General features: G+C 35.6%; 1 protein-coding gene across 2 annotated transcripts in view; it reads left to right on the top strand.

The window, feature by feature from the left end:
- The window catches only part of Fadd (fas-associated death domain protein), a 93,315-nt gene extending 72,856 nt beyond the window's left edge, over positions 1-20,459 (top strand). For both annotated transcript variants that reach the window (XM_089108497.1, XM_089108498.1), the window contains exons 3-4: positions 10,579-10,865; positions 20,189-20,459. In XM_089108497.1, the coding sequence (XP_088964623.1) occupies positions 10,579-10,865; positions 20,189-20,308 (407 nt within the window). In that variant the 3' untranslated portion in view covers positions 20,309-20,459. The remainder of the gene's footprint in view (positions 1-10,578; positions 10,866-20,188) is intronic.
- Positions 20,460-25,205: the final 4,746 nt, after the last annotated feature.

The raw sequence follows: 25,205 nt of genomic DNA, 5'->3' as shown, positions 1-25,205 counted from the left end.
AAGAATAAAGATGACTTCTTGTACCCATTAACAACTGACCTCCCACCAGCCCCGCGTATGCTCCTAAAGATCGTGAAGTGCTCCTGTCGAGTACAGTGTAGTTCAGCGAGGTGTAGCTGCTTTAAAAACGGCTTAGTTTGTACTTCAGCATGCAGAACCTGCAAGGGAACAATGTGTTCCAACTCCCCAAAAATCGACAGCAACAATGATGAAGAGAACCTAGAACCCTAGTCGTTAATCCATTACAAATGAAAAATTTGTGAAAATATTCGGAATCTGATTATCTATTTTGTATTTTTTATAATATTTATTATATTTAATATACTGTGAATATTAGACACTATGGGTTGACCCTAAATTGTATACGAAGAGTGTTTTAAGTGTGATTTACGATACTGACCACTGAAAACCAGTTCGGTTTGTAATTCACTTTCCCTAATTATTTTCTAAAAAAATGTAGATCATTCATTAATGATTACGATTTTTTTTCTGGTTCAGTGAACAACCTATTTGATTCTATTTTCGATCTCAGCTCGTGATTCTACGTCAGAACCACACTTTCATTCAAGAAAATCGGGCTACAACGAAAATTGTATTTTTTAGGCGAAAAAAGTCGAAAAAATACAGTTACTTTTTTTATGGTGCTTCTTACGCTAAATCCGACTTCGTTTTCGGTCTCGCCATGTTATTTTGGGTTAGAATCATACTTCCGTTCAAGAAAAACCGATGTCCACGAAAATTGCGATATTTATTCGAATAACGAAAAAAATAGCATTAAAAGCCAAAAAACCGTTATTTTGCGTCGACTCAGAATATGCGAAAATGGATATGTTGTTCAGTTTTTTTTTCTCTACAAGATGGTGTAAGAATCATTTCTGTTGCAATTTGTTTCGGGTCGACCTCTTTTTGGAGCTCATTTTCCTGTACTAATAGAGCTCTCCTTGAAAAGTGTTTAAGAGATGTAGGTCTACCTTTAAGTTTTATTCTTTTATTTGTTGGTATGTATTCTGGGACTAAGTTTATGGTCAGGGTTGCAGGTTCGGGATTTTCAAAGCTATTTGACCTTAAGAAAGGAGTGAAGCAGGGTAGCGCCATGTCCCCGAGACTGTTCGGTTTGTTTTTGAATGGTATGATGGAGTTTCTGAAAGAAAAATGGGCACCAAAGCTGCGTCTTGGAAAAATCCATTTTTCGGTGTTATTATTTGCGGAGGACACTGCATTGGTCGCAATGTTGGCAAGGGAGCTTCAGATGTTACTGGATTTAATTGAGGAATATTTACAAATGAAAAAGTTACAGCTGAACGTTATGAAAACTAAAATGGTTGTTTTCAGTAAAAGGAATGAAAAAATAGATAATATATTTGTATTTAGAAGACAGCAATTAGAAGTAGTTGAAAAAATAAAGTATCTTGGTTATATCTTCCAAAGTAATGGTGGATGGAGTTCTCATATCAAAGAAGTGTTAAATAGGGAAACATTTTCACTTTTCAGGAATAAAATTAGTGGAATAAAGGATTTGTCTTTGCATAAGAGGGTTTTTTTTATCTAAGATTATGCCGATTCTCCATTACAGGGGAAGAAATCTGGGGACATGAGAACGGTGCCCAGTTAGAAAGCGTTCAGCTAGGTTATTTTAAGAGATTGTACGGGTTGCAAAGAAAGACCCATACCCAGTTTCTTAAAGGAGACCTTGGACTGTGGTCTCTTAGATAAGAGATGAGATATTTATTTCAAAAAAATCGCTATCACAAGCCCACAAAGGGCCGAATTCGGACTTTGGAGTCGACAACAAATAAATGGTTACACTAAAAATGCAAAGAACAACAACGAAATAGATAAAACCATAATGAACGTCATTTAAAAGTCAATAATTAAAACTGTAAAAAGTCAATTAAAAAAAAAAAAAAAAAAAATTTGTCAAAACAAACTTAGAGCGAGACATAAATGCATTAAAAAATGGTCAAACTAAACTTAGAACGAGACATAAATGCATTTAAATTAAAAGGGATACTAAGAAAGTGTCAGCAATTAAACTACAGTAAATCAATAAAAGAGTTAAAAACAATAAAAACTGGTCAGGAAAGGGGGGGGGGGAACAAGAAAAAGAGCGCAAGAATCTGGGCAGTACCATCAGCTAATAAACAAAAAAGAGGGAAAAAAAAGAAACTATTGAGACATTTTATTCATTTTTTCTGTAATGAAGGGGATAAAAGTTCCTTCGTATCTGGAAGTAACGCAGCGAATGGGGGACAAAGCAGGGATGGGCTCAGAAACAGCTCGAGGCGGCCGTATTCTGGATGGGGAGTGACGTTTGGGGAAAATACTTGCCGTCCAAGGGTTTGTTATGGCATTTTTTGCAAAACGGAGGCACAACGAAACCCTCCTTCGCTCCAGGGTTTTCAGACTAGCTTTTTTTAGGAGCAGAGAGTATGGCACCTTGCCTTCTTTGAAAATTATTCCCAAGGCCCTTTTTTGAATTGATTCGATTTTTTCCCATTTTTAGGGAGAGATACCAGGGTGCCAAACTGGACAAGCATATTCTAGATGCGGGCGGACAAAAGACGTGTAAATTCTTAAGGAGTGGGAAGGGGGGACGCTGAATTTATTTAGGAGCTTAAGGAGGGTGATAGACACATTAGCTCTATGATTGATGTCTTTAACATGGATATCCCACTTTAAATTTGAAGAAATTGTGACGCCAAGTATTTTAAATGAGGACACAGAAATTTCAGGAGGGATAGGATTAAAAAAACAGGGTGAGGATATGAGGAAACAAATCGGCATTATCATGGACTTCGTGGGGTTTACTGTCATGTCTAAGTCCATGACCTCGTCTCCAATTTCATTGAGGATACTCATAGGGTCACTTATTAAATTTCTGAAGCAAGCTTCAATAACCATTAGGTCATCAACAAATTTCCATCGGTCAGGCAATTCCTTTGCGAGGCTGTTGACCATTACTGAAAAAAGAAGGGGACCTAGGAGAGTACCTTGGGGTATGCCGTTGTGGACAGGGAGAGGATTTGAATAACGATTTTGGTATTTGACAACTTGCGATATTTTTGTTAAGAAGGAGGCAACTAATTTCACCAGTAAGGGATCAATATTTAACTCGTTGACAAGTTTTTCAATTAAAATATTGTGGTTAACTAGGTCGAATGCTTTCTGAAGGTCGATGGAAATTAATTTAGCCAGGAATTAGGCTTTTCAAGGATTTTCCCGATGTGATCAATAAGAGAAACGAGGTAACGGGAAGTAGAGGTGGATTTTAGGTTCCCAAATTGTTTCAAGTCAGTAAGAGGTAGGATTTTTCCTTTAGCCAATCTGCAAGTAATCCTTCATAAAATTTCCAGAAAATAGGAGTAAGAGTAATAGGCCGGACGCCTTCAAAACCAGGCTTTCCGGTTTTCTTTTTCAATGGGGTTATGAAACCCTGTTTCCAAATTGTAGGAATTTGCCCAGACTCGGTAATTTTGTTAAACAGGAAAGACAAGGGCTTAGACAAGAAATCACCGAAGGCACTAATAAGAGGAAAGGGGATATCCAAAGGATAAATACTTGTCTTTCTTATTTTTTGAATTCTTCTTTCTATCTCAGACGGGGAAACAGTGGGTAAAGAAGGGTAAAGGGCTCTTGATGGTAATTGGTCGGACAGTGGTGGAAGACTTTGGACAATGAAAGCGAGGAATTTATTGAGATTATTGGCAGTAATATCAGGGGACTCGGGTAGATTGAAGTTAAGCTGTTCAAGCCTCATGCCACATAGATTTTTAACCTCAGAATACCAGTTTTTTGGTTTATTAGTGAACAATACTTCGACCTTATTTTTGTAGTACGATCTTTTCTTAGTTTATTGGCTTCATCTGGTTTACCATTTTTGAAAAGCTTCAATTTGGTTCTAATTAGTGTTTTTATAGTTTGGTTAATAAAGGGTTTGTCACTGGAGCAATTTTTTAATTTGTTTTCCGGGAAGCAAATTTGATATTTGTCAATTAGCTTTTTGTGGAACAAAGCCATTTTCTCATCAATATTTTTTAAACTATAAACATCGGACCAATCTTCAGTATTCAGCCACATACCAAAAGAAAGAAGACCAGAATTTTGAAGAGGGCGATAACTGCCATAAGTTATTGAGAAAGAATGATTAAAATTTGAGGAGGGGGATAAAAGAATCGAAAGATGGTAACTCCCACCTAATGGAGGCAGAGGTGAGGGAGGGTTGTAAAAATTATACATATTAGTTAAAATAACATCAAGAGAGGTATTTCCCCGAGTCGTTGGTATTTTAAAAAACTGCTTAAATTTAATTGAGGAGCAAAAAGAATCCATTTTAATGTCGTTTGCATCGCCAACTAAAAAAAGACCAGCACTCGGGTATTTAGAAATAACAAAATCAACACTTGTCTGCAACTGCTGGATGAATTTACGTTTTGACTCGATATTTTTATTTGGGGAGTAATAGAAAACAGCTATTGCAATAATATTAAATGGACGAGGGAGAACTTTTGGTCTAATACTTAGTCAGAGGATTTCATCGTACTCGGATAAACTAGGGACTCGAATAACCTTTAGGTAAAGGATACTCTTAGTAAAGAACAAAACACCGCGACCTTTTTTTCCAAGTGGGTGGTCTAAACAACGGAGTTTAAAAAAGTCTGAATAATTTGTCAGGCGTAGGGACCCTGGGTTGTTGGACTGTCCTTCCGTAATAGCTATAATATCAATTAGATTTGATTCTGAAAGCACTTTGAGTTCAGTAAGCTTTTCAAAATTAAGACTTTCGGCATTAATAACTAAAAGTTTGGGAAAAACAAACCGATTGGGGAATTTCGACAGGGATACTTTGTGTGTTTGAAAATTCCCTGGGTGGGGTTCCAATTTGATATTATGATGCTGCGGAGAAGTAGGGTAAGAGAAGGATTTACCTTGGGGATTTGGAGGTGGAGGGAAGGGCGATGATACAGCCGAAGCATGATGAGGAAGGTGCAACTTGTTTTCAGTTGTCGGGAAGTGCGAACAATTCGGATTTAATACAAGACAATTATTAAATGCAAAAGGTCTCAGACCTGAGTCACCCTGGTAGGGTGGGCACGAGGGATTAAACGCATGGGTCGGAGGCGGGAAAATATGGGAGGGAAATAAGACGGTGGTATTTTCAGGGGGTTCAACTTGGGAGGGGTTAACTGGAGTGTTAAGAGGGAAGGGATTTTGCTGGGAATATGGATTTTTTTTTCTGGGTGGTATAGGTGGATGTTTTTTGAGTGAGCAGGGTGGATTTGGGATAAAAAAGGAAGAGTATGCGCTGGTGAGCTAATTTTATTAATTGAATGAAGGGGGCTCCGGTTTTGGGTTGATTGAGAACTTGTAACTATTTTACTATTAAAAATGTTACTGCGCCTGGCTATAGCACGATAATCCCTAAAAGTTATAGGACAGTCCAAATGATAAAATTTTGGCTAAGGGTTGTACAGTTACCCAGTGATAGGTTACTGAAGGCTGCATATGATGAGTTACTTCAGCTACATAGGAAAAGATCTTGGCCTTTTAAAGTTAAAGAGGTATTGGATAAGACAGGTTTTTCTTTCGCATGGAATGACGGCCTTGGACCAACTAGTCAACAATTACAGTTGGACAAGGAAATAATACGGGTGCTGGAGGACCAGACGATACAGAAATGGGGTGAGAAGATTAAGAATTCGGAAACTTTAAGGTATTATAAAGAGGTTAAGATAATTTATGGTCAGGAATTTTACTTTAAGTTAAATTTACCGTCTAGATACCTTACATATTGGATGCAGCTACGATCTAATTGCCTTCCGATTCGTTCGAGATTGAAAGTTTTTGAGAGGAGAAAAAGTGTCCCGGACGGCAGGTTTGCTTGCTCTCTTTGCCAAGAAGAGGAGGAGAATTTGGAGCATTGTCTGAGTCGTTGTGGGGGTCTTTTAGGGGTAAGGGAAAATTTATTTGGGAATGATGGAGTGCTGCTTCCTGATGCCTTGAAAAGTACGTCGTCACAATTTATTTGTCTAGTGGGAAGATATCTTGATGAGTATTTTGCAAAAAGAAGAGAGTAGTGTTTATTTTTTTTTTTTTTCTTTATTATTGTGACGAGTGCTGTAATTTGTTAATATTGTATGTTATTTGTGTACATTGCCACATTTTGGCTTGAAATACACGTTATCTTATCTTATTCAAATTTGTTCGAGCTACTGAGAAATGTACACTGGATCGTTTACACAGAGAAAATGTGAGGAGCTTTTATACGCATCGAGAGTGCAGTAGATAAATATTTTTCAGGATGAACCGACTGCATAAATTTTTCTACGGTGGGCATCAAACAGTTCGTAGTAACGAACTGTAAGTAAGGAGCGACATGGCTCAATATTAGCTGAAACTGTAAAAAACGGAGTCTTGACAACAATAGACGCATCAAAAGAATCAAGTTTTGGTGATTATTCAAAACGTATAAAGCTCACCAAAATTAATAGTACCCATCCAAAGTTACAAGCCTGAGGAAGGTTGACCAGTTTTTGAAACAGAGAGTAAACACCCCCAAAACATTAAGTAGTTCGTATGACAACCCAACTATGAAGTTCCACGCTCTAGAGAAACCCATTGTAAAGGTTTCAAGCTCATACGTACAAAAGTGTCCAATTTTGCATTTTTTGCCGGAACAAAGATCACGGATGCGTGTTTATTGTTTTTTTTTGTGGGTTTTTTTCCAGGGGTGATCATAGAAGATCGGGAGAGGGCTCATTTGATCGGAAATCAAAAGTTCTATCGCTCTTTTTGAGTGATCAAAAATATTAGAGCCCCTCCCACGCTCATTTTCTCCCCAAAGTCACCTGATACAAATTTTGAGATAGCCATTTTGTTCAGCCTAGTCGAAAAATCTAATAACTGTCTTTGAGGATGACTTGAACCCCTACAGTCCCCGGGGGGAAGGGCTGAAAGTTATAAACTTAGCCCATTGTTTACACATAGTATTGGTTATTGGGAAGTACACAAACGTTTTTGGGGCGGATTTTTCTGATGGAGAGCTCGGGGGAAGGTTATATTGGAAGATCTTTCCATGGAGACATTTATCATGGGAGAAGGGAATTTTCCCTAAGGGATATCTGAATTTACCAGCATTATTTAGAAAAATGATCAGAAATTAAATAAAAAAGAACAAGTTTTTCAACTGAAATTAAGGAGCAATATTAAAACTTAAAACGAACAGAAATTATTACGTAGCCTATATGAGGGGGGTCACTCCTTCGTCAATTCCTCCCTCTTTACGCTAAAGTTTTTTAACTATGTTAAAAGTGCTATATATTCTAATTAAAAGGCCTTTGTGATTCAGAAGCCATTCTAAAGAATTGAGACAAAATTCGAACTTTAGCATAAAGAGCGAGGTATTGACGAAGGGGTAACCCTCCTCATATACGTTATAATTTCTGTTCGTTTTAACTTTCAATGCTGCCCCTTACTTTCAGTTGAAAAAAACTTCTTTTTTTTTTTTTTCAAACAGTTCGTTGTAACGAATTGTAAGTAACAAATGACCTGGATCAACAGTAACCAAAACTAAAAAACGAATTTATGACAACAATAGATACATAACTAGAATTGAATTTTAATTCTGATTTCATATGTTTAAATTTTATCAAATTGAGTTTTACCCGTACAAAGTTACGCGCCTGGGGAAATGTGACTAATCTTTGAAAAAAGGGGGAAAGACCCTCTTAAAGCTATATAGGCTTAATGAAAATAATATTATCATATTCATCGTATTAGAGAACTCCGCTGTAGAGGTTTCACGCTCCTATCTACAAAAATGTGGACTTTTGCATTTTTTGCCAGAAGAAAGATCACGGATGCATGTTTATTTGTTTGTTTGTTTTTTTTTCTTTTCCCCAGGGGTATTCGTATTACCCCTGGTAATCGTACTATCGTAGGAGGGCTCATTGGAACGGAAATTAATAGTTCTAGAGCCCTTTTTAAGTGAACAAAAAATGGAGGGCAACTAGGCCCCCTCCCACGCTCATTTTTTTTTTCAAAGTCACCCAATTAAAATTTTGAGATAGCCATTTTGTTCAGCATAGTCCAAAATCTAATAAATATGTTTTACGATGACTTGATCCCCCACAGTTCCCAGGGGAAGCGCTGCAAGTTATGAACTTTGACCATTGCTTACATATTGTATTGGTTATTGGGAAGTATACAGACATTTTCAGGAAGAATTTTTTTTCTGGTGGGGGGGGAGCTGGAGGAGGGGGTTACTCGGGAGAATCTTTCCGTGGAGGATGTTTCTGTTGGGTAAGGGACATTTCTCTGAAGGGGGTGCCGGATTTCCAAGCATTATTTAATAAACGATCAGAAATTAAATTAAAAAAAAACAAGTTTTTTCAACTGAAAGTAAGAATCAACATTAAAGTTAAAAACGAACATAAATTATTACGTAGATGAGGGTGGTCGCCACCTATTCCAGACTTTTCTTTTTATGTTACAGTTATACTTTAGGTCATTCCAAAAAAAGAATCGTTCTAATTAAAAGGTCTGTGTGGTTCAGGGACGCTTATACTAAATTTTTTTTTAACCTATAACGTTCAGAATGCAGACGCTAATATACTGAGACTCCTATAATATACGTACTAACACATACGTAATAAACAAAAAAATAAAAAAAAACAAGCGATACGGCTCAATAGTAAGCGAAAATCTTAAAAACGGAACTTTGATGTCAATAAATGTATCAAAAGAATGGGCTTATAATGCTGATTCTAAATATATGAATTTTATTAAGTTTAGTATTACTCATCAAAGGCTACGAGCCTGAGAAAATTTATCTGATTTTTTAAAGAGGGGGGGGGGAAATATCCCCTAAAAGTGAAAGAATTTTAATGAAAATCACACCGTCAGATTCAGCGTATCAGAAAACCCTATTACATATGTTTCAAGCTCATATCTGCAAAAATCTGCAGCTTTGTATTTTTTGCCAGAAGAAAAATATACGAATATAGAAGTTCGTTACGTAAGTTAATTTGTAAATTACGTCAGAACCAAATTTAGAGACAGCCATTTAGCAAAAGAAAAGTTTTGAAAGAAAAATTTTTATGCAAATTTTGTTTACTTATTCAATGACGGTGAACCAAAATAAAAGCTGCATTAACTAAAAAACGATCAGAAATTAAATAAAAAAAAAACAAGTTTTTTAAACTGAAAGTAAGGAGCGATATTAAAACTTAAAACGAACAGAAATTATTCCGTATATGAAAGGGGCTGTCCCCTCATCAACCCCTCGCTCTTTACGCTAAAGTTAGACTCTTTCTCACAACTTTTTTTTAAACAATAAGAAACTTTAGCGTAAAGAGCGAGGCGTTGAGGAGGGGACACCCTCTTTTATATACGGAATAATTTCTGTTCGTTTTAAGTTTTAATGTCGCTTCTTCCTTTCAGTTTAAAAAACTTGTTTTTTTTTTTATTTAATACCATACAAGGATAAGGCCTTTGCTAAAGCTATTCTATCAGCTGCATCGAATGGTTGCTCATAATATATAAAACTACGGACTGAAGGTGTTTGATGACTCAGGCACTTCTTCAATTATAAACTCAAGTGTGAAAATCTGCCAAACGACTTATTTCCGACAAGTTTTGACCTCTCGACAAAAATATAGTACAATGCAGTTTTCTATTTAGAAATTCGTTTTCTAGGCTTTTATGGCCAGTTTATAGCTGATCTCTTCTATCTCAATTATACCCATAGATGGAAGGATAGAGATTGGGGTTTCTCATCTTGACTTGCACACGGAGTAAACATATATTTTAAACCAGATGTTACACTTTTCTGCCCTAAGATTTTCTTCTCTCGGTGCTTGAAACCTGTTAGGCTGTTCCCAAAGAGTACTGGTAAATTATAAGAGCGACAATTGGCGTTAGTGTCGATAAAAAAAAAACATTAACGCCATCTAGCGTTTGGTGACACGGTATTCTTTTCAGTTTAATAATCCGAATAATTAGTTTAACTAGTGTTTGTGTCTAATTGGTAAAATTAGGGTAGTAATAAGTGTCTGATCCCAGTTCCTTACAGAAAAACGACTAGAAGGCTTTAAAAAATGCCAAGTGTCACCAGATGCTGGATGGCGTTAATAACTTTTTTGTTGACACTAATGCCAGCTTCCACTCTTATAAGTTACCTATACTATTTTGGCTGTTACAATAAAATAACGATATAACAGCAAAAACTAATGTAAGGCCATTTGCATAAACTATAGTATCATCTATTCAACGTGTAAGTTTAAAACCACGCGTAAGTTTAAAACCAATACGCTAGTGTCATCGAGATATTAAATAAATACAGAGAGCCAATGTTTTTTCATTAAGACTGTAAGATGTTAAGGGATGGTAAGCGGAAGCCTAGACATTTCAGGTCAGACTGTACAAACTTTGATAGGTGGAAAAAGCAGGAAATATGAAAAGGCCAGGATCTAAGTAGAAAAACTACAGAGTAGCTATCTCAGTTTCATTTCTGACTTTCTTGAAATTTAGCTATTTCCCAATGTCCATTTCAAGTATCTAACACATTTGTCTTCTTTCAAGAAAAGATATGTTTGCTCTTGAAGCTGGACAAAGCACTAAGTGACGTACAAGCGTATAACAAAACAATAAACGGGCGTGGTTCCTGTCCCATATGTACGAAAAATATCGAAGCTTGTTCAGAAGTTTCAGATAGTGGAACAAATTCAAGTCGTAATATGCTGTATACCCAAGTTGCTCGAGTGATAGGAATCAAATGGAAGCAGCTGGCGCGTACCATGGGCGCAAATGAGGATAAGATACACCAAGCTCAAGCCTCATCCCCCAACTTACAAGAACAAGCATTGAAGGTATAGCATACTTCTATTTAATTAATGAATAGCAAAATAATGGTAACTTTAATTGATAACTCTAGTGGTAATGTGCTTTAACACTGAGGGACGAAAAAAACTTTGTTGGCTTAAGAATTAAAATGTAGTAGATCCTCCATGGTAGTTTGAAATGTTGGATTTTCTTTATTATGTTATTGTTGCTTCTGACCAGTTTGAATATTAATTTGTGTGTAAATGTCTGTGTTTTTAATTTTCTTTTTTAGCCTTTATTTAAGCCCGTGATTCAAAATTGTTTATGTTCTGTACACTATGATAAAGGCAGGAATGAGCATTGAAGGGCTTCCTCTCTCACTCTTGATAATAGTCCGAAGGATTTCCACCTCCCGAGAAAAACACAAATGGTGTTTTTCCCTCTAGAAAAAATGTCTGGTCTTACGTTTTGATAATTTTATAGATCTTTTCTAGTAAACTATAACGCTTAGGACAATTTTATAGGCATATTTTATTGAATTGTTAAATAGCTATATATGACAACTCCGTCTATTATTATTATTTATTGAAAACCCGTCTTCATACTAAAGAAAATGACGGGAAACTACAAAAAGAGAAAAAAACAAAAGCAAAATATCCCTATACAACTATGACAGCGTAACTAAACTTGAGGAAGAAGGCTCCAAACATGTCTTGAAATCTTTTGGTTGTGTTTCTTCGTAAGTTTAGCAACAACTATAGTAGGATCTGCTGGGTAAAGACTATTGATGAGCTCTGAATTGTGCGTCCTAATTGGATATCTCAGCAGGTATTTTGCGAAACTGAAGGAAGTGAAACGGATTTCCAATTTATCGGCATTTATAAGAATTCTCCAGAAGGGTGCAATGTAGAAGATGGGGGGAGAGCAACAATGTTTTACAACGTCGCTTGATAACGGCAGTTGAAACGAAGCTTAGCAGAGACTACAGAATCATATGAAGCTGGTCTGCGGCGTTTGATGCCTTCTGTTAGGTGATGACGAGTGTGAGAAACGGTATTTCCAATGGGAATGCCAGGGTAAACGATTTGGTCAGAAGGGCGGATCGTTGAATTCTCAAGTACAATTTCATGAGGAAGTTAAAAAGCACTACGTCGGAATTTTCAGCGTTAAATTCCAGTCCAGATTTTAAGTATTCTGCTTGTAATTTCTGAAAAGTTTCAGAAATTTTTTCAAAAGTTTCGCTGATGTTAAAAATGTCATCAGCATAAGTGACTAAGGAGATATTGAGGCCAGAAAGACCGCAAGACATCTCACGCTGTCCTGAGCTTCGAGGGCATAGTCATTGAAATAACTAGGTGAGGTAATTGTACCTTGCCTGGCTTCTCTTTTAACTGGTACAGCTCTATCCAGTTGTCTTGCCATTTTTTCTTACTTAAGAGGGATTTTAACATGAAATCGTAGCCTAGCATGCAAATCCCCTTGAAATCTAATGATAGCCGGATTTACTCCTCTTTTAACAGCCCTTGAAAGCATAAGGGGGTAAATCAGGGAATCAATGGCGTGGCGAACATCATAACTTGCCAAGGCGACTAAACTGTCTATACAAGAAGCATCAAGCAGAGTACTAGCAACAACTGCAAGGGTGTCTGCACATACAATGCCATGTTGAAAGCCAAGTTGATGTGGAGGTATGTAACATTTTTCTTCAAGCTCTTTTATGAACAGTAGTCCATAAAGCTTGCATAAACTGGTTGATACAGATACGGGCCTGAAGATTTGCATTGATTGAAGGTTTTTCGTTTTTCTTTTAATAGAAGAAAGACCTCCCATGCAGAAAGTTGACGGAACCAACCCTTGTGTAAAAGCCATCTGCAGCAGTACCGTGAGATGTCCAAACGCGCAAGACTGCGATTCTTGATATGTAGAGCGTGAATTCCATCTATGCCTCGTGACAGCTTTGGCTTAGGGCGCATAATAGCTTCAGCCACAGACGTTACGGATACTCTAAAATCAGAGTCAGAGAATGCATGCAAAAATAGGTCAAGGTTTTTAGCATATTTGTGTTTAAGTTGAGTACCTGGTAAAGAGAATCCGGCCTCATAGAAAAAAACACCATTCAGATAGAGGAACATCAGTAGCGGAAAGGGAGGTTTGGGGATCCTTGGACGGGATGTCGACCAAAGGAAATGATGGCTATCTTTGATTTTTTCTGGTGGCAGTTCTGTGATTTTCTTCCGGTGGTTCTGAAATTCCTTGGCAAACCTATTCTTTGTTGTGATGCCGATGGAGTTAACCGGCCCGGACTGTGGTCGGTTGTATTCAATCCATAGATGTAGCCAAAACTTTGCTGAAACACAAGATTTGGAGACACTTTGATTTTCACGCCACTTGGGAACTGTTCATGAATGGCGACGCTTCATTGGAATAGCACAAGATTCTGCATATTGTAAAGAATGGCATATCTCTGCACAATATATATCAAAGAGAATGCGTTTTTCCTCAGCGGGCAGCTGTGAGTGCTTGATTAGCAGGACAAACGGTACCTTAATCTTGGAAAGGATGGTTGAAACACTATCTCAATACACTTCCGGGTTGATTAATGCCCAATTACGTATATACGATGGTTTCGGTGTTTTGGTGACTAGTAGGTATCTCAAAAGTTTTATTTGGTGAGAAGAAGACGATACGGGCAGATGATCAGATATTACACAATCACAAAGAACCTTCGGTTGAGAGACATCTAAGAAGGGAGAAGCAACTATGGTATATGTTGGATGTGGACGAGGAATTGTGAATGTTTGTGAAATCTTTGTCTTTATCAACAACATGCAAATGATTATCGAATATTTCACCAATTGGAGAAGAATGAGCAGATGGAGCAGTTAGGTTACAGTTAAAATCTCCAACAATTAGACATGCAGAATTACTAGAAATAATGGTTCAAATGCTTCTACATAACTTTTCATAGACAAGAGCAAAAAGGTGCTTTGACGTGTCATTATCAGTGGGTAAATGAACATTATAGATAAATATGTCATCAATTTTAATATCAAGAAAGTAATTACAGAATTCTACAAGCAGCGAATGCAAAGTAGAATTCACGTAAGTAACAAGACCGCCCGATGGTCTACCACCAGCGCTGTTTTGCTTTGCAGAGCAAAGCAAAACAGCATGCAGAGCAAGTGAATTTGTCTCTGGTATCCAAAAGACTAAGGCTGAACTGACTTAAGATGCTCTTGTAAGCAAATCACATCATGTTTTGACACGAGCTCATCAAGAACAGGCGACTTTTGAACGAGTCCACCGTAAATGTTTAGATTTAAGCATATCATACTGATATTTTGGCAGCTGTTGGCACTTTAACCATGTGTATTAAGCTGAATTTTGGAAAAACGATTATTTGGACATTTCACACTGTAACAGATGTGGCCAGCAGCCTTGCATAACACACAGAAGATGATAGCTGTCGACGCATTTGGACTGTTTGATACGTGATTGGTAGAACCATATCGACCAAAAATAGCACCTGATTAGTAATTCACTTCTAGGTGACCTACCTAGTGACACTTAAAGCATCGACGGGGAAGGAAGAGAAATTCCTGAACAGGCAGACCTTCGTAACCGTGCACACTGATTTAGGGGAAAGTCAAGATCGCTACGAGTCTGGAACTGCACTTTAAAGGTGCGGGAAACGCCACACCGGCTTATCTTTTTGCTTTTGGGGATTAGTTGCTGAAGGTCAGAAAAGTCTAAGGATTGGGGTACTAGCTTAACGGCGGCTGTGAAGACTGGTTCTTTCATAGAAGCACTTATAGATGGCTGAGCGGCTTTTGTACTCCCAACTATTTTATTAGCCGCTGATCTGGAGCGCACAAAGATTTTTTAGTCATTATTCGATCGGTTAAGATCCTTAATGTCATTTGAGGTTTCTTTGCATATGCTGTCAATAAACTGTTCACGGCCATGAGGATCCCTGATATCTTGTGGACAATTTTTTAGCACTACAGTATATGATGGCTTTACGCTTTTCAAATTTTAAGTAGCAGAGGTTAACGCATTGTTAACTTTTTCAGCATTCTAAGAAATCACATTTAAGAGCGCGCGATTCGTGACGTCAATAAATCCATCTAGCTTTCGGGAAATCTCATTTACTTTTGTAGCTAGCGTAGCAGAAACAGCATCGCCAACTACTACCACTCTTGACAGGTACGACGACAAGCTTATTAGTAAAGTTTGGCAAAAATAAATAATCGGTCAAAATAATTCGATAATTATTTTCATGAGATTATCCCTCTCTTATTGAAATACTGAGTAATAATTTTATTCAGGTCAGAAACTATAATCCTTTGCTAAAGACTGTGAAATCGGACTAGCTTCGCAAGGATTAAAATTCACTGAAAACAAGCGTACCGCACTGTTAAGAGGGCTGCTCCAAATAGTACTAATTCATTATTAGCGGTGCTGGATTTCAGAGCTTCATAACCTCGTACATTTTAATTTAGATTTATAGCTTCCAAACAAATGAGAGATCTTAAGCCGAACTGGCCAGTCATGACAAGGAACAAACAAAGAGAGAAATCTTAATGAAGAACAAATAAAACAGGACTGTGGCCAGTAGACAAAAGATAAAAACCAAAACGGTGCGGATATTTTGCCTTTATGAAAACGAGGTGTCTTTATTGCAGAACATTGATCTATTGGATAATGGATCAAATACAGACCGATTTTTAAACTTGATGATGTCATTTGGTTATATCCCTGCTATTAATATTAGTACTCGTGTTACGGGGATGTCATCGAAATGTCTGGATAACATATTTTCATATTATATGTCTGGTAGTCCGAGTGTTAAATGTTCTAAGAATGCTCTAAGAATATTAAGCTGTAAAATTCTGAACAAGAATATTAAGAAAAAAAAATGCTCAAAGAATATTAAGAAAAATAGAAGAAAAATTTCAAAGAAGTCTTGGACTACTCCGAGTTTATTGAGATCGATAAATAAGAAGAATAACTAGTATGAGAAAAAGGTACGCCATCCCTGTGATAGGAATGAGCGAATTTATAAGAGTTATCGTAATGCCCTGAATAGACTTCTGCGAAGGGCTAGACAATATTATAATAAAATAGAATTTGAAAAAGCATCTGGAAGTCCGTCGAAAACATGGAATGTGATAAGAAGCACTTTAGGACAATCATCTGGACGAATCCCTCAGGAAATATTCCGCAAAGATGGAACCAGTCTTACAAATCCAGAGGAAATTTGTGAAGAATTTGCTAACCATTTTTCGACAGTTGGATGGAGAGTGAAAGAGTCGATTATAATCAAACCAGGCGACCAGGCTTTTCAAAATTACCTTACTAAGGAGATGGAAATCTCTTCACTACTGAGCAAGCAAACATATATTTGACTAGCATTACTAATATGGCGTTATATAATGGATATAAAGTGGCAATTGTATTTTTTAGATATTGTAAAGGCTTTTGATACGGTCGGTCATGATATTATGTTAATGAAGTGTGAACCTTATGGTATTAGGGGTCCAGTTCTTTCGTTTTCACGTGCTTTTTTTTCTTGTAGAAAACAATATGTTCAAATTTGTATATGGGTTCTGATGAAAATTGTATTGAGTGTGGAGTTCCACAGGGTTCGGTACTCGGACCCTTATTATTTTTATTTTTGTGAATGATCTTCCACAGTCTGTAAGTAAACTGGAGACAAGAATGAGTGAGATCATCAAAAAGGATAGCGCGGCTACAGTGCCTATGTTTCCTGATGATACTTCTTTAGTGGTGATCGCAAAGTCAGAGAGGTTGCTCGTAGAGAGTGCAAGAGAGTCGCTAAATGAAGTTTCAAGATGGCTGAGAGTGAATCAGCTAAAGGTGAATTCCACTAAGAGTAATTTTCTCATATTTTCGAGGACATCGAATTATTATCCATGGATACAGTATATAGCATATGAAAATGGTATGATTGCTCGTCAAAAGGCAGTAAAGTATCTTCGTATTATTATAGATGAGACTCTCAGTTTCCGATCCCATATTGAAACTTTATCCCGGATTCTATCGCTTAATTTGGGGATGATACGTAAACGTAAATACATGCTTCCAACTAGTATACTTAGGCTTCTCTATTTTTCATTATTCCATCCCTATATTTTGCATTGTTCTACTGTATACATGGGTACATTTTCTTTAATTGTTAATCCTGTACGAATTATCCAAAACAAGTCTGTTAGGGTATTATCAGGAGAATCAGAAAGAGAATCAGTTTGAGAAGTTTATAGGGATCTTAGGATATTGCCGACGACGGGTCTTCATCATTTTTATATATTAGTGTTTATGTATAGGTACAATATGAAGCAGCTGCTGGAGTGTTTTAACGGTTGGTTTTACGGCCGATGGAGTATACATAACCAAAATACTAGGGGTAAAAATGATTATTATACTCCACCTATAGTGTCTGCCAGGTCCACGTTTCTTTTATTATAAAGGGTATAAACTTATGGAATAATTTGGATAATTATATGAAAAAGATAAAAAACTTTAGTGATTTTAAAGGAAAAACTGAAAGAAAAAGTTATTAAGTAAGTATGAGTTCTAGTTTTGTTTGTTTTGGAGGAGACTTAGTTTAATTTAAATTAAGCTGTATTTGGTTGTTGGTTTGTGAGTGTGACCACAAAGCATGAATATGGTATGTATTTGCTGTCCCTGTAGTATTATTATTATTATTATTATTTATTCATTTTTTTTCTTTCTTTTATTTTCCCTCTCTTTTTCTTTCTTTCTTATTATAGTGATTTAAAAAAACATTATATGTATGTATTTTTTTTACCTGATTCACCCAACGTCAACCGTTTGGTCTTGGGTGAATCATATTGATTTTTGTATGTAAATTTTTGTTAAAGTTAATTAAATATATCAATATCAGAAAATATATCAATAAGAAGAAACAAAGATAAAAACTAAAATAACCTAAAAACAAATAAAAACGAAGGAATAAAAGACCAATATTAATATCCTACAATTACCGCAACTGATTCACATAGGTCACAGAAGCTAATAGAGTTGGTTCGATCAGAACCTCAAAGCAACTGGATAAAATAATATAGAATGGAAATGAAGTTAATTATTCTATTGCGAGATAATCCTATTGTTTGCTACTAATGGCAATTCTCCTAGGTCTCGTATTTAATCTCGTCCCCTGATGGTTATGTAAAATCCTAATACCACCATGAACAACTGGCTCACTTTCCAAAAGAGCGTTATAAATTGGGCCAATATTTATATCTCCTGTATCTCTATTTATTGAAATATTGGCAAGCATGTTTTTTTTTTATTTCAATAGCCTCCCTCGCCCACTAAGTAAAATCTCTATTATTAGAAATGGCCGTGGCATCAATGAATTGTACATAATGGTCAGGGTGTTAGAAAATGGGTTCAACCAAAGCCGAAACAAAGGTTTCAAGAGGCTCAAAACAAAGGCTCAATTTTATAACTTTTTGTATTGAGTTGTGGTGCTCAACAAATCTGAAGAAATTGTTGGTGAGTTTTGCCAATTTGAAACCTCCCACAAGAATAAGAAATACCCACTAAAGAAATTGCGCTAAGTCAAATCCTTGCCAGAATGTAGGAAACTGCTTAATGGTCTAACTTACTGGAAATATGCATCGATGTTATAATTCCGTTTAAGTTTTTCCCCTCGACCCAATACATATCGTAAAGACACATAACTTTTAGAGAAATTCAATTCTGAATACTGTGAAACTGCAATTATTTTAATATTATATTTAATACGTCTATTTTTCTGTATTTTGTTTATGAATTTAATCGGTTAACCATTACAAAATAAAATGTCTTTTAAATACAATGATTCTGAATTCAGAAATTCCTGGGAACAAATATCTGCTTTATCTTTTCGTTTTGTTGCTTTTCCACTTCTTGTTTTCATTTTCATTTTTGGCATATACATATATCGACAAAGAAATTTCGTAAAAAATAGTAAACAGTTAGAATTTGTGACAAAAACTTTTGTTTATGTGCTCTCTCAAGTAATATTCATTCTGCTTCGGGTTTTTATGCTGAATTAAAAAATGCCATCAGTTTTTGACTTGTTCTTTAATGTTTTTTTCTTTTATTCGAAATGACGTTCCAAACAGCATAAATTTGCTACAAAACTTTTACCATTAGCGGGGTTTTAGCCCTGTTTGTCAGTATACTAGACATTTAATTAATCATTGAGCTGAGCTGGCCTGCCGGCTCAAAATAAAAGATGGTGCGGTGACTATCAAGGTTGTTGATCAGTCATTAACAGATGATGACCTTTTTTATTTAAAAATAGAATAGAGAGATCAAGCTACAGCAAAGTGGAATTTTCTGCCACAAAACTTCAGTTTTTCCCCAAAGAGGGTCGATATGAAGATGTTGTCTTATACCATGTTTTCTTAATTTTATCTTTTAAACAGAGACGCAACTCTTCTCATTGGGGGTGGTTCAGGATATAATATAGAAGATGAGGGGAGTAGGGGGTAGACGGGTAGACAAAGGGGGTGGCGGAAACGGAGTATCCCTCAAAATTAGGATTGTTACAAGATCCCTCTTCTTTTAAATATCAGAAAATGACTATTGAAAATTTCTCCTTTTTTTATTTCTGGAAACTAGCCTTGAAGTTTTTTTTTACACTATGAATCAAACAGGGATCAGAGAAAAAAGAATAGATTATCTTTTGATGAACAAAATAAGGATTGCAAAATGTTTTCAAAGGCAAAAATTGGCACAGCCATAGTCAGGCGCGTCCTGAGGGGGGGGGGGGGGGAGGGCCCCGCCCCTCCAACAATTTTGGCATTCAGTAAATTTTCGCTGAAGGCGAAAATTTCGGCAAAATTGCCCGAAATTTAGCACAAAATTCTTGATTTCTGCAGAAAATTCGGCACAAATTAGGTAGCGATTCGGTAAAATTTACGAAGATCGCCAATGAAATGAGTCTCAAGACGCCCCTGTCCATTATCAATACCATTTGATATTAATTATTTAAATCAGGGGAAAAAAAGTAGAATCTTATCTTGGATTCCTGACAGTCTGATAGAATTACACTGTCGTACTCTAACACCGTCAGAAAGCAAATGTGATACAATATACAAAAATTAAAAAATAGTGACCAGATCATCCATAAATACGAATAATAGGTATCCATTAATGGATGAAAATTTAGGATTTATCAGGGATCTTCTGGAAACACAAAAAAAACCTTTTTCGAGGAGGCATAGTCAAAGAATAGAGCAGATTTTAGGAAAATTTTCGCTATTTTTTATGTTATTTTTTGTTGTTTTTCAAGTTATTTATTGTTATGTTTAATCCTATGTTCCTTTTTTAGTTTCTCAAAACTTTCTACATGGATAAAGACGAGACGTCAGCAACAAATTCGCTCTTGACAGCACTTCGACGGTTGAAATTTAACAAATTGGCTGACGAACTTGGAAGGAGAGATATATAAAACCAAAGAGAGAGATATTAAAAGCAAAGGGAGATATATAAAAACGAAGGAGTTAGAAATATAAAAACGAAGCTGATGCTTAATGCCTGAGCTATATTAACAGTCATTTTTACGGAAAAATACAGAAGTGCCCGACTGTGGCTGATCTTTACTTTACGATTATATCTTATTTATACCTTATGTCTAATCAATCAGATTCAAAGTTCGCTGAATAATTTCTGTTGTTAATTAGATAAGATGGAGCTGCAATTTTCATACATATGATAAATGTATGCCACACGTGACAAATCTTGTAAGAGATACAAAAAGATAGGATTCATTGGCAATATTTGAGAAAAAAGTAGTATCGATATGGGAATTTTTTAACAGGAAAATTTAATTAATTATATTAGATACTAATTATTAATTATTATTATTATTATTTGTACAAATAAAGTTGGTGTTCTTTCTTCAAATCAATTACTTTTCATTTTAATTTCCCACTTCTATGGCACATGTGGAAGCTAAAATCAAGGAAAAACATACGTGTCAATCATAAATCTTGTCTTCACTATCAGCACTTATGATGATGGTGAGGCTTGGGCATAGATTGGTACGTTTAATTCCTTCTTTTTCGGGAAACTGATGATAAATTATGAATGTATTGCTTAAGTATAATCAGGAGCACCAAATGGGGCGGGGGTCGGTGGGGGTGTAAAAGAATATCCTTTTGGGTATAGTAAAATTCAAAAAGTTTATACATTCTAAACTGTACGCGCTTGAGATTTTGAAAATATGTGCCTTCTATTATACAGAATCATTATAAACATCAAACAACATCATTAGATATAAAATATATATATATATATATATATATATATATATATATATATATATATATATATATATATATATATATATATAACAACATCAAAGTATAAACATAAAAAAAACATATATAAAAATGTAATAATGTTGTTGTTAAAAAAAAAAAACAGTATTAGGAGATCGAGCTTCACTCGGTGAAAACAAAACCAGATTTTCTGAAGTGTGATTGCATTTCACTTTATACTAATCGTTTTGCATATTATACCGACAAATTATTCTCTATTGATCGGCGATCAAATTAAATTGTAATGTGCTTTTAAAATATTTAGCAGATATATTCATTTTCAGTAAAATTTGTTATAACTATTCCAAGTATTTGTGCCATTAATTCATATGAAAAATGTAGGAAAACTGGGCTACTACAAGAGTCGAATCCATGACCCTCGGATTAATAGTCCGATGCGCTATCCACTGTGTTAAGTAGGCTTGTGTGTACTGATAAAAGAAACGAAACGCATATGAATGTGACGTCATTAATATTAAAAATTTCCCCCAAATTTAAGTCTCCGCATTTCCAATGACGCTTAAGTATATCATCAAGTTATTCTTTAAATTGTCATAAATTTAGATGTCATAAATTTAAGTGTTTTAAATGTCATAAATGTCATAAATTTTATTCTTTAAATTGTCATAAATTTAAATGTTAAGTCATAAATTGTCAAATCAGCTATTCCAGTAGAATAACAAATACTGCCGTGAATTCAGTTCCTCCTTCCTGTTAACGCATCAAAGAATCATCCATTTTATAGGACTAGTTTTCATCTGGGACTCGTTGTGAATCTTTCTGTTCATTTTCTTCTAACCGCTGATTTCGTTTACGATCCGATGTGACCATCCCTGTCGCTTTTCTTCTAAAGCCAGATTTCTTTTTCCAATATTTTCATTTGTGATTCGTTATGATGCTTATTTCCTGTCTTCCAGCTGCAGATCTCGTTACGCTTCAATTTCGTGCACCATACCTGACATATTTTTCTATGCCTTTTTCTTCAGCTGTTCGGATTCATACAAGATCATGTGTAATTCCACATATTACAAAAAGCACTAGAAGTTATAATTTCCTTTAAAATGACTCTTCAAACAGCTCTATACTTTCCTTGTTGTTCTAGCCAAGGGACCTTAAGTTTCGTGTTTAGGGTTTTCGGTCTAGGCAATTCTTATTATGAACTTTGTGTTTGGGTCTAACATCGATTTTAGAAGTCTCAGGATGTTTTTTGTTGATATGGGCCGTTTCGTCTTTTACTAGGTTGCAACTATCGCTGTAGTCACGATAGAAAAACAGAATAAACGCGTGTCCGTGATATTTTTTGTGGCCAAAAACACGAAATTTCACAATTTTGTAGGTAGAAATTTTGAAACCAAAAATTTGGTATAATTCGACCGATATATTTTGAAAAATTTAGGAAGGGTGGTGGCCTTTATCTACCCCTCCCATCCCATCAAGCGTCCTTGCAACCCTTCTGCAAAATGTGAGAGTGCTTGAGATTTTTCTTGTTATACTTTATTTCATAACTTGTTGTCTCTTTCACTTCTTTAAGCTTGTGAACACCAAAAAGTTTTTGAGCGTTCGTGTATGTTTCAGTCTTATATGGATTTAATCATTTCTGGGTGTCATTTTTGTGTTAGTTGTCAGGGGAAAAATTGGTAATTTTTAATATATGCTATTTATAATGAAACCGTTCATGGCAACAAACTGCAATTAAGGAAAGACTCTTATATGGATTTAATCATCTCTGGGTGTCATTTTTGTGTTAGTTGTCAGGGGAAAAATTGGTAATTTTTAATATATGCTATTTATAATGAAACCGTTCATGGCAACAAACTGCAATTAAGGAAAGACTCTTATATGGATTTAATCATCTCTGGGTGTCATTTTTGTGTTAGTTGTCAGGGGAAAAATTGGTAATTTTTAATATATGCTATTTATAATGAAACCGTTCATGGCAACAAACTGCAATTAAGGAAAGACTCTTATATGGATTTAATCATCTCTGGGTGTCATTTTTGTGTTAGTTGTCAGGGGAAAAATTGGTAATTTTTAATATATGCTATTTATAATGAAACCGTTCATGGCAACAAACTGCAATTAAGGAAAGACTCTTATATGGATTTAATCATCTCTGGGTGTCATTTTTGTGTTAGTTGTCAGGGGAAAAATTGGTAATTTTTAATATATGCTATTTATAATGAAACCGTTCATGGCAACAAACTGCAATTAAGGAAAGACTCAAGATCACACTGCTTTTTTATGACGAAACAAACGTATTTGTTTCGTCATAGAAAAGGCAGTGTGGTCTTGGAAAAAAATACCGGGGTCGTATATAAGGGATGACAAACCAACTTTAAAATCAGCAACATTTCATTTGCTATTAGAAGAATGAGAAGATAAATTTAGCAGCTATAAATTCAACAACATTTCATTTTTAATTAGAAGAAAAGAAAATTGTACCACTTTTATTCAACGCAATATTACAGAATTCAAGAACAGTTAGTGAACTTTTTAAGTCAATGGACCGATAACTTGCTTTGCCCCTGAAATAATTATTATGTTTACTATAAACGTAGTTTGTCTTAATTTTTGATACGTTAATAACTCTACTGATGATGATTACCGACTGTGTCATGGAAATATCTAGAGTCTTTGTTTATATTTTTGTTTCACTGTCTAATAAAAGGACCTGTCCCTATTTGGGATTCTTACTTGTTTCATCAAAAGAAATGGGTTTTTATGCTGATTTCAAATATATAAAATTCATTTAGTTCAATGGTATCCATCAAAACAGCTACGAGTCTCAAAAATATTTACTTGATTTTCGAAAGAGGGGCAAATTTGTTGCTGACGTTTCGTCTTTTTCTGTGTAGAAGGTGTTGAGTAGCTAAAAAAACGAACATAATAAAACAAATCAGTTGCATAAAACATAAAAAATAACGATAAATAGCATAAAACATAATGAAAAATATGAGAAAACGATAAAAAGGAAATAATAACAGGTAACGATTAAACAACTCAACGGTAAATACGACAGCAAATAACAAGACTCATCTTAATTTCCTTGCTCTGATTTTATTTTATTTATTTTTATTATTTATCTTAAAACCGAAAGTAAAAATAACTCATTCAATCTTGTTTCTGAAGAAAATAGTCAGATTCAGCTCATATGAAATAAGATCCTAACTTAAAGCAATTTAGAAGGATTGAGAAGCTATATCAAAACCAGCTTATTCAGAATACATCAATTAGAAATAAGTTTACAAACGAGATAGGTCGTTTCCAGAAATAAATGATCTTTAGTTTCAGCTACGTTGTTGAGATTTTAAATTACTTCAATTTGCACTCTAGAGAGAAATAGGTGCAAACAGTGGCATACTCTTGTGGCTGACGTGGACATTAATCAACGACGACTTCTTGGTAGATGCAATAGCCCTTTCCTTAGAATTGATGCACCTACCTAATAGTGACTTCCAAATGAGTGTGAGATTTAGTTGAGGATAACTAGCGATCCCTACTAATAACTAAGGTGACTTGACTTAAGTCCCATCCATCCTTGTAGGTCTTTAGGGCCTCTTCTTTCACCAGTCCATTGATGTAACTCTTGTATGCACTTCTATCGTTTGCCAGGTGGAGGGAGTTTAGTAAGCTAAGCGACGAGAAGTTGTCCGTCATCTTTTTTTTGGGGGGGGGGGCCTTTAGGTCGAGAACCATGTTCCTGACCTTCAAAGGTTATTTTTGGGAGACGAGTGCCATCCATACTGTGTATTTGCATAAGCTGCTGCAGGTATTTTTTTCTGTCGAGGATGGTTATTTAAACCTTCAGATTACGGAGAACCTCGATGTTGGATATTCTGTCATTATTAATGATACTGGTAATATGTCCCAGGGATTTTGTTTCGAAGGCAGCAAGACGGTACCTATATTCTGTTTTTAGAATCCGGGATTCACAGGTATAAATGGAGATGCGGGAGGGGGGTAATCAAGTTAAATAGCCTCACTTTAAGCGTTGTTGATAAGCTCTTGTTCCTCCAGATAGGCAAC

Source organism: Artemia sp. Qi Xiang Cuo, chromosome 3, assembly GCF_049724085.1.
Source record: "Artemia sp. Qi Xiang Cuo chromosome 3, ASM4972408v1, whole genome shotgun sequence".
NCBI classification, from domain to species: Eukaryota; Metazoa; Arthropoda; class Branchiopoda; order Anostraca; family Artemiidae; genus Artemia; species Artemia sp. Qi Xiang Cuo.
This window is presented reverse-complemented; position numbering and strand designations above follow the sequence as displayed.